The following is a 15,959-nucleotide window of genomic DNA, read 5'->3' as shown; positions in this document are numbered from 1 at the left end:
TTGTTCTGTTTTAAGAACCAGAAATAGTAACAATGGTTTGCATTTATATACATTCTCATTTCCTTCTAGGAACCTATTTATTGTATTTAAAGTATTTATTAGCTTCTAATGTTTCCTATTTATATTTTCAATATTTAGAAATAATTTAAACAAAGGACGTATTTTATTTCATTTCTAATGGTACTATTCAAAATATCAACTTACTGAATATGTATTCAACAAAAAAATATTTTCAGAAGCCAGAAAAATTGTTGTGTAACTTATGTTTTTAAAATATTTGAGATGGTATTTATGACTTATTTATATTTTTAAAGCAAATAAAAGCTGATTTTTTAAAAAAACAAAACTGTGTAATGGTTTAAACTTCAAATAAGACTAAGGAACTCTAACGTATTCAATTTTTAATACCTGCAATTATAAAAATAACAACTTTCAAGAATTTAGATTTCATCTTTACAAATAGGTCAGTTATCTACATAGCGCATACGTACACACACATCTTGATCAACATATAATTCTTAAAATGGGATAAAGGAACCAGATCTACTGAACATTGCACTTAAGAATGAACACAATAAAGCATCATTGCTCTTGAGAAACAAATGAACAATGAGTCCCCTATATTTAATAAGAATGCTCCATAAAACTGTAATTGTTTCTAAGCATCTGCTTACAAGTCAAGCAATCTCATTCAAACAAATGAAATGGTAAGATACCACATTAATAGCTTTGACATGAATACTATCATCTGATTAGACTTATTGCTGTCATCCAAGGGAATTTTCCAAGTTTGATTAAACATCTCTCCCCCATGAAGCAGAAAAAAACAAACAAACAAACAAAACCTTAAGTTCTTTCCTTAAGTGATATAAATTAACATATTGCTGCTGAGATATCAATGACCACTGACGATCTAGTGCATTTGTCTTTTGTCATTTATATTCCACTAGTATGGACAGACCACATAATATGAATGCATATTCTTGAATACCGTAGAGAAAAAACACACAGGTCCTTAGCCCAAGTACCAAACCACTGAAACGTTCCTTAGCTGTATCATCTGCTTCATTGTGGCTGTGCAGGTACCTCGTATACCCAGATTCGGAGGAATTCACAGCACACACAAGGGATGCAAGCAGCAGTAGCCCCTCGAGCTTTGTCCCTACAAGTGGTGGAACATTAATTACCCTCTCTCTTGCAGCACAGTGGTGCAGATGAGGAGATGAAAGGCAAGCCCTGGAATGTGGATGTCAGTAAATTCTCCTCTTCCTCTGAGTGATCTGACTGTCCACACACACATTCCACCCCTTGGGATGCCAAAACAGTGACCAGTCCACCCAGAGCCCACATCAAGAGGCTCAAACCAAAACAAACCACGGCTTTGCCCAATATGGTAAAAACAATGTTGAGTTGTGCAACACCTCAAGAAGGAATGAGGAGACCTCAAGGTGGTCACTTTCAAGATGTCTGTGGTGAATTAGTTTTTCTCACATCACAGAAGATCCTGCTTTAGCTGTCCTGGCATGTGCTCTAGGAGACATAGGAAAGCCTACTTTGACTTTTCTGCAGCTTACCTTCACAAAGATTTTCTTAGTGACCATTTGGTTAGAGACCATCCTGGCCCTTACTACGTCCATAATACCTATGAGACCTAAATGTGGATCCCATATTGGACCTTTTAAGGACTTTATTATTACTATGTGAGAACAGAGAGGGAAAGAAAAAAAACCAAGACAGACTAAAAAGAAAGGCATCTCCCGGTCTCATCTCTCCCAGTAGTGGATGGCTGCCTGAGATCACCATTAGTTACTATGTACACTGCAGCTAAACAAACTGCAGTTTTTCCTCCTTGAATGCCAGGAAGCATTTAAGATACAGGGTAATGAAATCTCATGCAATTGATAGACAAGCATCCACACTTCCCACCGGCACCCTTCAGCTGTTGGCCACCCCAGGTTGTCTGCAATTCTAGTAAAGATGTAAATGCTTCTACATTTTAGGATGCAGAAGATGAGCAAAGACTACCACTTGCTGGGTGGGGAGGTCAACTTTCAAGTCCCTCCTGGAGTGATGCTGAGAGCTGATGCTGAGCTGCCATCATTTTACCTGTGGCTCCTCCACAGCCACCCGCAATTCTCAGGGTACTTCCACACAGCAGCTGCCTTGCTGGCTATCATTTTGCTGTCACTGTGCCAACTTCAGGGACTGCGCCTAGGATAAGCACCACTTGCTGAAATCTACGCTCATTGATGCTTGTGGCACATGAAGACTTGCAGTGGGGAATTCATATGGAAGTCAGAGAACTAAACACTGTTGAGCATGTTATGGGGCCTCTCAAACTAACCAACTTACCGTCCTTTTTCCAGTTTGCTGTGTAGAAAGTATTTTACAACAATCAATAAACACACATGGACATTTATTTTAGTTGGCAAACACAAAAAACCAGAACAATACTAAAAATGAGCGTTCCTAACTCTTACAAATCAATCCTCAAAAATAACCATGCTACTTTTAGTAACAATGAAATACCTCAATGCTTCTATTGAAGAGAGCTCTTCCTAACTGACAGCTAACTCACTGAGCAAAAAACCCAAACCCCGCCCCCCCCCCCAAAAAACCCTAACAACAACAAAAAAAAACCAAACCTAAAGACCTGCTAATAGTTGCCTATAAAAACTAGGAAAGTATCCGGCAAAGAAGCATTTTGGCTGCTGCTGTACAAGACCAGCCTCTCCCCCCAGTTCCTGCTAGCCCTTCCCATGTTCCCATTGCACCCCTACTTGTTAACTTCACACAGAGATTTCAGAATGCTCAACAGATTACTAACTCCCTTCATCCTGAATTTGCTTTCCCAATGCAGGAAGAGGGTAAAGCTATGTTAAAAAGCATGCATACACTCTACAGTATGCAAGAAAAAGCCAACTGTATTAAGAGACAGTGTTAAAGATGAGAAACAAAATATTCCTCAGTGCTGTGGACATGATACTAAAATGCTAGACAAGAGAGAGAAAAAAAAAACTAAAAAGACAAAATGCAACCTAATACTAAAGTAAACTGTAATGCAAAATTACTTATTTTTGCAATGACAGTCTCTGAGGTATCATTTTTCTATTTTTTAACCATACTTTTTCCTCAGATGTGTAAGAAAATGAAAATAAAAAAACCCACAAACATTTCAGCCTGATCCACTTCCCAGGTTGCAGTACCACCCCCTGCCCAGTAAACCTATGTACTGATGTAAACGCTAAATTTTGGCAGAAAGAACAGCTACTTGAAAGAGACTGTCTGCATCTCTAGTACCTTCACAGATTTTATTTACGGCTGATGGCAAGTGAGGTTAGCAAGACAGAGCTGATGCTATAAGAGATGGAAGTATTACGCCACTAGTGAAACAAGGGGAGCAGGATCACTTTTCAGCAGTAATGAGCCATTAGGTTGGCTTAGCTCGAGGGGAAACTTTCCCCTAAGTTTGCCACTGTTATTTGTGACTAATCATCTTTTCCACATTCAATTTAAAAGATAAAATGGTGGAAAGATTAAATATACAATAGTATATACAAAAGTCAGATCCTAGTGGTCAAGAAGTGCTGCCAAATGTATATATATTACTACAAACCTTGTGATATTGGGTGGGAAGCTTTCTGTAAACCACTGCTTCTCGAGTCAAATGATTAAGTAACAATTTCTGATCTCTCTCAGTTAATTTCTTTCTTCTTCTTGATAAGAGGAAAATCAAAACCCATCCCCTCACCCCCAGAAAATGCAACCTCTGCAGGCTCCAACACTGAAATACCATTTCCTCCCTGAACTCTTAACAAAATCAGCTAATTTCTATATAAACATATTTAACCAAATCTTGGTATACTTTCAAGACCGACCTTGGTGGTCATCAGAAAAGACACTACAGAAATTTTGCAATCTGAATTTCTATTCAGTGATCAGAATCTAAGAAGATTCAATCTTTCATGAGAAAAGATATTTTTTAAAAAATAACCATTCATCTTCAAATTCAGAAAACTGAGATTTGATTTGCCCTGCCATACTTAGTTCTACCAGACAGTGCTTACCCAACAAAGTATTTTCAAGATTTTATTCCATTTCAACTGTAACAAGGGGAAAATTCTGACTGGTTTCAGTAACAGCAAATGTATTTATGATTAGTTGTTTCTTTATCCCTTCAAACTTAGGTATTAAAAGAGAAAGTTCTACATTCTGTACCATATAAATAGGGACAATATGATGTATAAGCAAATTATATTAACAGTTTTATTACCTGAGATAATCACTCAGAGCCATTACACACATACAAACAAAAGTAAAATCACCTAGGGAAAGCTCAAAGTCCCATCCTCAGCTCAAACAAGAAAAGTTACCTACTATGCCGTCACTACAGTACAGAAATAGTCTTTGTCTCCTCTTCCACTTCTAACAACCTAGGAAGAGATGTAAAGGGAAAAGGGACCATATATTGACTATGCCTGTGGATCCCACATTAGCATGTGTTAACAAATGCAATGAAGTTCTAGGATGTCCCTCAAATTGCAAGACCAATACCCCTCCTAATCATATAGCTCAGTGACCTGGGACGGGACTACAACAGAAAATTAATCTGTTAGAAGAGAGACCATTTGCGATGAAGGCAGATGTACAGGCAATCCTCCAGTCTGGCTGGAAAGGGATTGCTTTCAGGTTGCACTGTCACAAATTGCACCATTTCAGGGGTCTCTATGAGACTAAACTGGACCCTGAGAAACAGAATTGGAACACAATTGGAGATCTGGGCTTATCTCACTTCCCAGGCTAATAACTGCTCCCTGCTTTGCAGTTGCTCGAACTTCTTATTTTCAATAGGAACTTGGAATTGATTTCTTAATCAGAAGAAATAATCAGAGAGTAAATACTCTTTTCCACTTAGCAGATAAGCATCCCCTCTGTCTTACCCAGCCCCTAATCCTGAATTAACATAAGTATAACCAAGAAACAATGCACATAACCCACAATCTTAACCAAGAAACAGCTCTTGCATTGCACGCCATCATGGAAAAGTACTTAAAAATTGCAATTAAGTAGTCACTTGTAAAAATTAAATTAGTCATTTGACATTTAACCAGGATGTGGTCTCTACTCCCATGGTGAGGATATATGTAATGAGCTTTTATTTCCAAATATACCATCATCATCATAGCTTAAATTCCAAGACTGTAATGAAATATTTCAAAAAATATCGAGGGTATATAGTTTGTTTTAACATTTTTTTCCTGATTAAAAAAACCCAGTGTGTTAGATCCCTGTTTCACTTACAACACAATGCAATAAAAATACATATTAAGAAGCACTTTGCCACCTAAGGGCATTTTGGAAGACAGCTGTACAAAGAAGTGAAGGACAGGTTTTATACATTGCTAACACAGGGGCCCGTTGTGACAAAACTATGAACATTGCTTTGGTCTGCAGAGTTCACGTTTGAAGGCTGTAGGTTTAAGTTAATGTGACTTTTGCTGATGAATTAGTTCAAGAAAAAAAGCACATACCCTCTGTTTGTAACTCTGATGAGATACAGTACAGTGACTTTATACCAGCCATGTCTACACGAAGAATTTGTAGCAGAATTAAATACTTGTTCCAAATTTCCTATCAGCTTCATTTTTACCTCACAGCTGGCCAGGCCTCAAAAAGTTTTTGGAGCAAACAAGTAGGTTCCTTTGTAGATTAACTTATTAAGAACAAATTTATACTGAAAGCCAAATATCTTTTATTTTCTCCCTTCTTTAGTGATGACACTAAACAGACCAATTTTTCACACCCTACTACCAGGAGACCCCCAGTCCACACACCAAGACCAAGAAAACCACCAAACTTACAAGACTCCCTCAGCATCACACACCAGGGCTCTGTGGCTCCTTCTCTGATGTGCACACCTTTTTCTCATTTCTTACTTCCTTTTCACCTTTAAAAACCTTGTCCATTTTTCCTACTCTTTATTCTTCTTCTGAATGACCTTCTTGTCTTTACTGTCTTTTCAGTACCCTAACTTTCTCCCTCCCTCGTTCCTCCCTGTCTTAGCCCAATGTCTTTGTCTCCCTTTGCACTGTTTGCTATGCCCACACCCAAGGGCAGCTCCTCAAAGCTGAGCTTGCAGGAGATGCTTTGCTAAAGGGGCTGTCACAACTGAGGGCTGAAGAGTTCCTGCCTACCATGATCACCAGATGGTACCAGGTCATAACAGATCTTCTGACTCCAGCTGAATACAATGAGGGGAGAGGCAGTTTTAAGAAAATATAGAAATGACAGAAAAATACAGAAATTGCTCCTGCATGGTAAAACCACCACCAGCTGTTGTGGTCAGTGTGCCAGTGAACAAGATATTCAGAAGACAGGATACCGTATTGCTCCTTGCCCATCATAACCTCCTGACACTTTGCTAGTATTTCACAAACAGTCTGGCTGGAGGAGGAGAAACAGCCCATTTCTTCAGTCCTGGGTTAAGGACAATCACTTGTTCATGGATACCCTCCTTGGAGACCAAACAAAAGCCACTGCTGCCACTGTCACTCTCGTAGGAGGAGGCTGAAAGACAGATCAGCACCTTCTGACAAGGAGAAACGTTGTCTTCCTGACATGAAAGGACCACGGGCGTGGGACTGCAGGTCACTCAAGATGGAGAACAGCACATTCTTCTTGCATTAAAATCCTCAAGATGGCTTCATTTTTGGCAAGCAGCATAGTGAGCATGGCAACCTTTCATCTTCCCAAGATGGATCCAGGTGGAAACATTCCCCTGGCCCCCTTGCGCAATTGTTTGTCACCAGGTACAACTGGCTCCAGCAACAGCCTCCCGACCTGAGGTATCCCCCTGACACTAAGGCAACCACAAGCACACTCCACCTCCACTTCACAGGCACAAGGCACACAGCAAACAATTCCTATCCATCTCCAGGTAAGATCAGCTGGATACCTGGAAGTTAGTACAATCTTCAAAGCACACAGAAAGGCATCAATGATTTTGCTTCACACATCTCAGACTGTAGCCTTGAGCTCAGCTGTGAAAGTCACAACTCAATCTTCAGTAAACTACACTCATCGACTTTATTCCAACTCTAAGAGTCCCTAAGTGGTCTCGCAGGACAGCATTACAAACCCCATTACAGGGAAGAATCCATACTTGGCTGCGGAAGCCACCGATCCACTTGACAGAGATCAAAGTCAAGCAGGGGAGCTCATGTTTGTTCTTTTTTAAGTGTCTCCCATCCAACAGTAAAATAAAACTTTCTCAGGTTTTACTGAGAGAAAGATGGAAAAGCAAAAATTAGAGATTAAAACACTTTGAACAAGTAACACCTAACTTCAAGTCCCTAGCCCACAGCCTTGACAAACATGAGAGTCCCTCCACTTTATTCCAGAGACCTGCCATCTTCTCCCTAGCACCACCAAAAAAAAGTCTTGATAAAACTAGCGTATTTGCTGAAGTTACTTAGGGAAATTAAGATTCTTCATAGGACTCTGTTTCACATACAACTTCACACAACACTGATATGCTCTTACAAGCACATCTGAATTTTGTGAAAATGACAGTAACTGCAAAGTAATTTCAAGACATTGCTATCAAAGATTCCTTCATTTTTTTAAACTTGAAAAAAAAATTTCTCCAATTCCATTTTTTGCTACCTTCCAATTAATTACCAAGACTTATGATTAATGCTTATTCTATTTTTTCCAGGGGATAAAAAGGAGTGTTTATTTAAGGAGTTTCACTCACCTTTTAGTTAGAGAGAAAGCTTGTCATGGTTTAACCCCAGCCAGCAACTAAGAACCACGCAGCCGCTCACTCACTTCCTCCCCCCACCCACTGGAATGGGGGAGAAAATCAGGAAGAGAAGTAAAACTCGTGGGTTGAGATAAGAACAGTTTAATAGAACAGAAAAGAAGAAACTAATAATGATAATGATAATAAAATGACAGTAGTAACAATAAAAGTATTTGAATATATGAATGATGCACATTGCAATTGCTCACCACCCACCGATTTATGCCCAGTTAGTCCCCGAGCTGCAATCCCCCCCCAGGCCAACTACCCCCAGTTTATATATTAGACATGACATCATATGGTATGGAATACCCCTTTGGCCAGTTTGGGTCAGCTGTCCTCTGCCTGTGTCCCCTCCCACCTAACTCAAAAACATAGCACTATACCAGCTACTAGGAAGACAATTAACTCTATCCCAGCTGAAACCAGGACAGAGCTATACTGAATGAAACACTGTCTGGCTGTACAAATGAAAAATGTTATACTACATAATATTGGCATTCAAATTTAACTTGACTTGAATGTACTATGAAAGACATTTTTTCTTCCTCATTTTCAAAACCCAGAGGTACTATACTAATGACTTTCCTGAACCATACTTGATTTTTTTTTTAAGAGAACAAGAATTTCACTTATTTCCACAATAGCAGTGAATTACCAAAAATTTGCTATCCAATGTGCTTACAGTGAAATCTTAAAAGTAAAAATGCACAAGTAGTATTTATCCAGTTATTCCAAGTCTCAAAAAAACTGAGCTACAACTACTTTTAAGGGAAATTTTCAGCATGTTGACATCACAGAATCTGGCCTGTGCTTGACACATCCACACTTATGTAAAACTTAATGAAAGAGACAAGAACACTTCCCTATTTCTCTACCTCTTGCCAAATACTATTATTCCTGGAAAGCAGCCAGAGCAACCATGTGGTGGTTAAGACCCACAAACCACATCCCCAAATGTCTGACACACAATAGAGCATATGAAATACACTTCTGCAGGTGTTTGGGTCCACCCACCCACTGCTGCATTTTGGGTATTGTATACTCTTGTGAAATGAAAAATCTGATTTTGAGAAATCTGAGTTACTTCACACTGAATACCGTATCTGTTAGTATTGACTATCTCAGGTTATTCCGCTAGATTCAACAGAAGAAAAATGTTCCTGATCATGATTAAAACCACTATCAAGTACCAACAGATTATTGTAATTAGGATCAGTCAAGAAAAAGGATCAGAATTTGAAGGCCTTTCATAATTTAAGACATATGAGCGGTTACATTAATCTCAAGTTACCATAAGAAAAAAGGCACCAGAAAAGCTGCACTAGCACAGGATATAGGGTCACAAGAAGTGTTCTGCATTCAGTCCTTGCTCTATTCCCATCAGCAGTCTATTATCATTAGCTATTCCACTATTTCATGACATTTGATTTAATTACCATGATTAGTGGAATTTTAAGGAACATGCTGGTTTGCATTAGCTCTCATAAATGTTTCCCACTTTCTTTTTTTCCTTCCTAATTCTTGACTTTCAATTTAATTTCTTCCTCTTGGCTCATTTCTCATCTTCTTTCCAGTCACATCTGCCCTTAAACACAGTAACATTTTACCATGAATCTTCATAGCAGATGAGAAGCTGAGGAGTCTCCTGTTCCTTAAAAATTTAATTAACATAAAAACGGTCTGAAAATCTATGGGGTTAAAAAAAACCCCAACAATCTGAAATCTACAATACTCTTGTTGCAATGATAATTTGGAGCCAATAAACATTTTTTTAAATCACTGCATAGATACAAACTACCCTGTACAGTTCTAGAGAGAGAGAGTAATCTACCCAATGCAGCTTCTATTTAACAGAAACCAAGCAGCTGCCATTTCAGTGCTTGAATCTCAGTGTTAAAAGTAAGAAAACCAACTGAAGCCAAACCAACAATATTCCAAAGAGCAAGACTTTGGAGGAAAAATAAAGCATGCACCTTGTTTAGTGTACTTGTTTTCTTCCTTCAGTTACACATTAGTAACTTCCTCTTATAATAAGAGCACTATATAGAATCATAGAATCGTTTAGGTTAGAAAAGCCCTTTTAAGACATCAAGTCCAACCGTCAACCTAACACCACCATGCCCACTAAACCATGTCCCTAAGCACCACATCTACATGTTTTCTGAACACCTCCAGGGACTGTGACTCCACCACTTCCCTGGGCAGCCTGTTCCAATCCTTGACAACCCCTTCAGTAAAGAAATTTTTTCTAATATCCAATCTAAACCTCCCCTGGTGCAACTTGAAGCCATTTTCTCTCATCCTATCCCTAGTTACTTGATAGAAGAGACCAGTACCCACCTCACTACAACCTCCTTTCAGGTAGTTGTAGAGCGCGATAAGGTCTCCCCTCAGCCTCCTTTTCTCCAGGCTAAACCACCCCAGTTCCCTCAGCCGCTTCTCTCAAGACTTGCTCTCCAGACCTGTCACCAGCTTTGTTGCCCTTCTCTGGACACACTCCAGCAACTCAATGTCTGTCTTGTAGTGAGGGGCCCAAAACCGAACACAGTACTCAAGGTGCGGCCTCACCAGTGCTGACTACAGGGGGGCAATCACTTCCCTGCTCCTGCTGGCCACACTATGTCTGATGCAAGCCAGGATGCCATTGGCCTTCTTGGCCACCTGGGCATGCTGCTGGCTCATATTCAGCTGGCTGTCGACCAACACCCCCAGGTCTTTCTGCTGGGCAGCCTTCCAGCCACTCTTCCCCAAGCCTGTAGAGCTGCATGGGGTTGTTGTGACCCAAGTGCAGGACCCACCACTTGGCCTTACTGAACCTCATACAATTGGTCTCAGCCCATCGATCCAGCCTGTCCAGATCCCTCTGTAGAGCTTTCCTACCCTCAAGCAGATCAACCCCCCGTGCCAACTTGGTGTCATCAGCAAACTTACTGAGGGTGCACTCGATCCCCTTATCCAGATCATTGACAAAGACATTAAAGAGAACTGGCCCCAAAACTGAGCCCTGGGGAACACCACTTGTAACTGCATATACACACACAGCACTTTCGTTGCGTCCTCCTACCCCATCCCAAATTATGGAAAATGTACGTAGTGTTTAAAATGTAAATTTGGCAGAAAAGTATACATTTTACTATCTGACTGTGCTAGGAAAAAACATATACGTCTTTCAATCCCTAGTGTATCCAGACATGAACAAATTCAAGAGGAAGGGGGACAAAAAAAAAAAAAAAAAAACCACCACACCACACCAGGTCAGCATAGTGACCAGCTGCAGAGGTTTACCGATATTTGGGCAAGAAATCTTTGAAGAATCTGAAGTATTTAAAACATTAGTTCAGTTTTCTGGTTACTGTGAAGATAAAGAAGAATCTTAATCCAAAAGACCTTCATAACAGGGATAAATATGGGGGCTGAATGTCACCATAGTTTGGAAAAAAAAAACCACAACAAAACAAAAAACCCACACAATGGGTCATTCTTTCTGTAATAAAGAAATTACTACATTATACTTATGTAAAGACTTAAAAACAATGTGTATCCATTCAAATCATATTTATTTAATTACACTGTAATGCAAATAAGTTAGGTCCATATAAACCCCATTTTGTTGTATGTACAACCTATGTCATTAGCAAGCTGATTGAGCCACCTGGTGTAAGTGTCCGCCTCATCCTCTGGAATGTACATATCTTCAGACACTTTCTCTGTCCATCAGCTGGTTCTAGAACAGGACCGCCACATCCTTCATCCCCAAAGTAGACTGAAAGGGGAGGGGGGAGGAAATGAAAGTCAGATTTGCAGCATGTAGTTGTTTTTAAATGCATATTTATAAAACACAAGTCTGGAGGAACAGCCCTGTAAATGTACAGAATAAATGCTAGCCCCCAACATACTGAAATAATGCCACCTTTAAAATAAAATTTAAGCCTATAGAACATGAACATGTGCTCAGAAAAAAGAGCACCTGTAAGCTTCAGATTAGACCAAACACATGCTTCTGGTATCTATGTACATACACTCTGGTGTGAAATACATACTTTACGTTGTGCAGAGACACACTCAGTGGACCAAGAAAAACGTCTCAAACTTCTAGTGAAGCTAAACATAGAAACACTGTCAGCAAACAAACAACTCCAGCAAGTTAGTTTTTAAGACACCAGAAGATTTTACTGAAATTGTAACATGATCTTGACACTTTTTTTCATATTTTCTACTGTTAAAAGTAGCTCCCTCGAATCGCTGAATCCTAAAAATGGGATTTCTACACATTCTAACTATGTGAAGCTAGAAGAGTTAATATATGACTTTGCAAACAATACATACAGTCCATCAATTATTCGTCTTAGGAATACCTGGTTCTGCACGGTAACCAAAGTTATTTCAAGAACAATAAGAGAGTCACACTTTCTTCAAAACTTTAGTTTAATTAGTTTGACCCATGGAAACCCTCCAATAAAACTCAAATGCCACAAGAATTCAAGTATTACTAATGCCATGACATTGCATGACATTAACAAACAGTCCCACAAGAAAGAGGCAACATGAGCAAATGCACTTTGCTTCATGACTATGACCAATATTGAAGGATAGAGCCCTTTACTTCATATAGCTTTTATGCAGTGTTACTACTGTATTTGCAAAGGCAGAAGGAAACAGGGTTTTGTTTCAAATTCATGCTAGAAAGCTGAGAAACTTGCAGAAACTGGCTCTACAACAGATTAGAAGGGCAGGTGCCACTCAAAAGGTACAGAAAGTCCCATATATTAAAAGCCATGAAAGATGAAGAGAAAGGCCCTCCTAAGAACTTGTATTTTGCTGTCTTCTCTTTTAGATTTTTAAAGAAACAAGAACCACAACCAGCTATGCTTTCACCCTAAACAATTAAAAACAAAGGATGAAAGCAACCGTCACAACTGTTGCTGTCCAGAGACAACACCCGAAACGGTAACTACCTGCAGTGGGTTTGCATGTGCATCTGGAACCAATACATACCTCCAGATAGTTGGCTCAGGCATTCCAGGATCTGCACCTCTCTTAAAACCTGAAGCGAAACATACATTACATATATATAAATAAAAACATGTATGTGCAGACTCCTACATAGTTAAATAACTATCAAATTATTCCAGCCCATTAAATTGCAATAAAAAAGAAAACCTACTGAGCAGAGAACTGTGATTCATGAAGTTGTGTACTAATCTGAAAAAAACTTGCACATTCTTGTCAGGGTTAGAAAGCAGATAAAATAAATACATGTGTACAGTTGTTGGTTTTTTTTTTTTAAATTCTTACCTGCATCTTTATCTGACTTAAGATTCAGGGACAACTAGCTATGTGAGATGGAGGAAGTTATCTACCCCAAAGATTAAGACATACATACCTACACACACATGCAAACATGCAGATTTTAAATGTTGTTCAGAAAGCAACCTAGTAAGGCGGTACACACAGTGACACCTATAACTGGTATAAGTGAGCACCTTGAGTCCTAACAGGCAATGTTCTGCAATGACATCTGATGCAGAACTTAAAAGTAATATTTCAATAACAGTTCACTCAATATAGGATGACAGAATTCTAAATGTTAAATCAATCAAACCCAAAACGTTCTATTTTTACTGGCACTTTTTGAAAAGCTACCTAGTTCAAAAGCTTGCAAAGAAACAAGATGTTTGTCAATCTACTAACACCCAGGAAAATGAAGAGAAAGTTAATTACAAAGAGCTCATCCCCAGCTAATGACTCAAATGCTAATTCACTAAAGCAAATGTATGCTAGAGAAGCAATTGAAGGTTCAGTGTATGAATATCTTTGCCTGCTGGATTGTAAATTAAAAGTCTTGAAGCGGAATCATGCAATTCATACACTGTTCAACACATTCTCTCCTACACTCGCTAGAAATGGATGTTATATGAAAAATATATCATTCCCCTCATTTACAGAAAATAAATAATTAATGTCAGCTTGCCTGAAACATAGGCCATGAAGGTTAATGCAAAAACTTCCATTAACTTCATGGGCACTGGGTTAGCTCTTTGAAAGTAACCTTGTGTGATTTGAGACTGTTAAACATCCTGACCCACTTTCTTTGGCTGCCACACTGTCCATCAAAATTGCTTTAAAATTTATGAAGTTGTATTAGGAGTCACACTCTATGTGAATGCTTCTGGCTTTCCCCCCCCCACCCCCTAGTACTTTCAAATAAGCAACCCAGGTTTAACAAAACTGCACTGGTCTAATTTACCTACTTAAAACAGAGGCATCTGCTTCAAAGCGAGTTTAAAAAAAACACAACAAAAAAAACCCCAGACCAATGGCCTATAATTGCAAATTCACATACCAGGGTCCTTTGTACATCCCCTGAGCATCCCATCCTAACCTAGAAAGCCTTTCAGAGAAAGTTAAAAGCTCAAATTTCTGAAAGTTTCCTTGTCCATTTTTAGTTTAAAGTGTATTTCATCTACACAGGCGTCAATGCAAAAATATACCTTGAATCAGTGACACCAAGGGCTGCGTAGCCTCTTGTCCTTCGACTGTATTACACCTTCCCTCCCAGATTCAAATGTAATCCCAGTACAAAAGAGGTTCTTCCAATTCTATAGACTTTGAGTGCATGCCACCTCCAAGTGTCTATGGCAAGGAAAGGTGGCACCTGCACATCCTCTTCCCATCTGCTTACACTTAATGTCCTTTCATTACAGCAGACAAATTTATAAGAAGACAATGTAGATGTGGAACAGCACACTTATTTTCTGGAGGTATGAAGTTAAACTACTACAACTTAGTATATCACTGCTACATAACAGAAATATACTAGGCACCCTGATATTAGTGCAACTGTAAACACAGTAAGATGGCTTTATATGACATGAAGCAACTTATTTAATTTCCTCTGGTATCCCTCAGAACTAATTGCATCTTTCCCATATTCATAGATACTGTTGTAAAAGGAAAATCAAAACCAAACTTCAGCAAGAACAAAATTAGGTCACAAAACCCTGCTGAAATTCCCACTCCCAAATTATCAACTTAAAATAACTGACAAACTAAAAATGGAAATGTAATTAAACTTTAAGTCTAATACTGCCAATTAGTTTTTTCCATACTGTTTTAAGTGTCATCTTTTACTTGTAGTTCTTAAAGCTTATATGTAACTGTTGAAGAGACCAACTTTTTCCTGATTGTTATCTATTATGTGAACAATCAAAGCCCTTCAAATCGGACACTGCATTCCCCTCAATTAATCGAAACAACCTATCAGCTTTGACTGTAAACACATCAAGCTCCCAACCCTCCTTCATGTTTGCATTCAAGGCGGAGGTGCCTGCCTGTTTTAGATGCCTTTCCCAAAAGGCTCCACAGAGCTGGGGCAGAGAATAAGCCAGATGAACTGCGGGGATCAGCCCTCCCGGGACCCCTTGTCACATAAGAAGTGAACAAAAGCGTCAGGCCCATTGCACACCCGCATATCTTAAGTAGGTCAGGCTCTTTAACAACGACAGCTGATGGCATACAGCCCAAGCTCAGCGGGAGAACGACCGTGTGGTAGCGATGCCCAGCCAGCCCCATGACAGGAGAAAGCAAAATGCATCCTGGGTGCCAGGCATGACATCAAGGCACCCCCCGAATGCCCCACAGCAGTTCGGAAACGGGAGCCACGCCATTTTGGGAGAGACTGTAGCCTGCACCTAGCTGCAAATTCAGCCTCAACCAGGGGCTGGCAACCCCCCTGGTGCCACGAAGCAGAGCTCCCGGCCGCAGGCAGCTCTCTCCTCACATCCTGACTCCCTACCGCAACAAACACCGAGGCTAGCCTACTAAAGCAGCCAGTCGCTGATGCACGGTTAAGTCGCAGCTCCGTGTGCTGTTAAGCTGCTGCGGCCCGCGCCCAGCCCGCTCCCCAGCGGGGCCCGACCCGCCGGCCTGCCGCCGCCCTCCCCTCACCGGGCACGCAGGCTCAAGGCGCGCTCCCAGCGCGGGAACAGCCTCCAGCAACGGAAAGGGGCTGGAAATCCTTTTTAAAGAAAAAAAAAAAAACACCAAAAAAACCCGAAACACAACAAACCTACTGTCTCGCCGTTCTCTCAAGGGCAAGCCCCCCGCCCCCACCACTACCCCGCGGGTCCCACAGGACACCGCCGGGCCCTCA

At 40.1% G+C, this 15,959-nt stretch overlaps 1 protein-coding gene across 1 annotated transcript in view; it reads right to left on the bottom strand.

Annotated features, from left to right (window-relative positions):
- Nucleotides 1-11,347: 11,347 nt before the first annotated feature.
- TOMM7 (translocase of outer mitochondrial membrane 7 homolog (yeast)) overlaps nt 11,348-15,959 on the bottom strand; it is a 4,862-nt gene continuing 250 nt past the window's right edge. Inside the window, exons 2-3 of the mRNA XM_010577612.1 lie at nt 12,803-12,851; nt 11,348-11,570 (exon numbers count right to left, since the gene is read on the bottom strand). Of these exons, the coding sequence (XP_010575914.1) occupies nt 11,555-11,570; nt 12,803-12,851 (65 nt within the window). The 3' untranslated portion in view covers nt 11,348-11,554. The remainder of the gene's footprint in view (nt 11,571-12,802; nt 12,852-15,959) is intronic.

The sequence above is a fragment of the Haliaeetus leucocephalus genome, unplaced genomic scaffold (assembly GCF_000737465.1).
Source record: "Haliaeetus leucocephalus isolate CR32 unplaced genomic scaffold, Haliaeetus_leucocephalus-4.0 Scaffold566, whole genome shotgun sequence".
In the NCBI taxonomy this organism is placed as follows: Eukaryota; Metazoa; Chordata; class Aves; order Accipitriformes; family Accipitridae; genus Haliaeetus; species Haliaeetus leucocephalus.
This window is presented reverse-complemented; position numbering and strand designations above follow the sequence as displayed.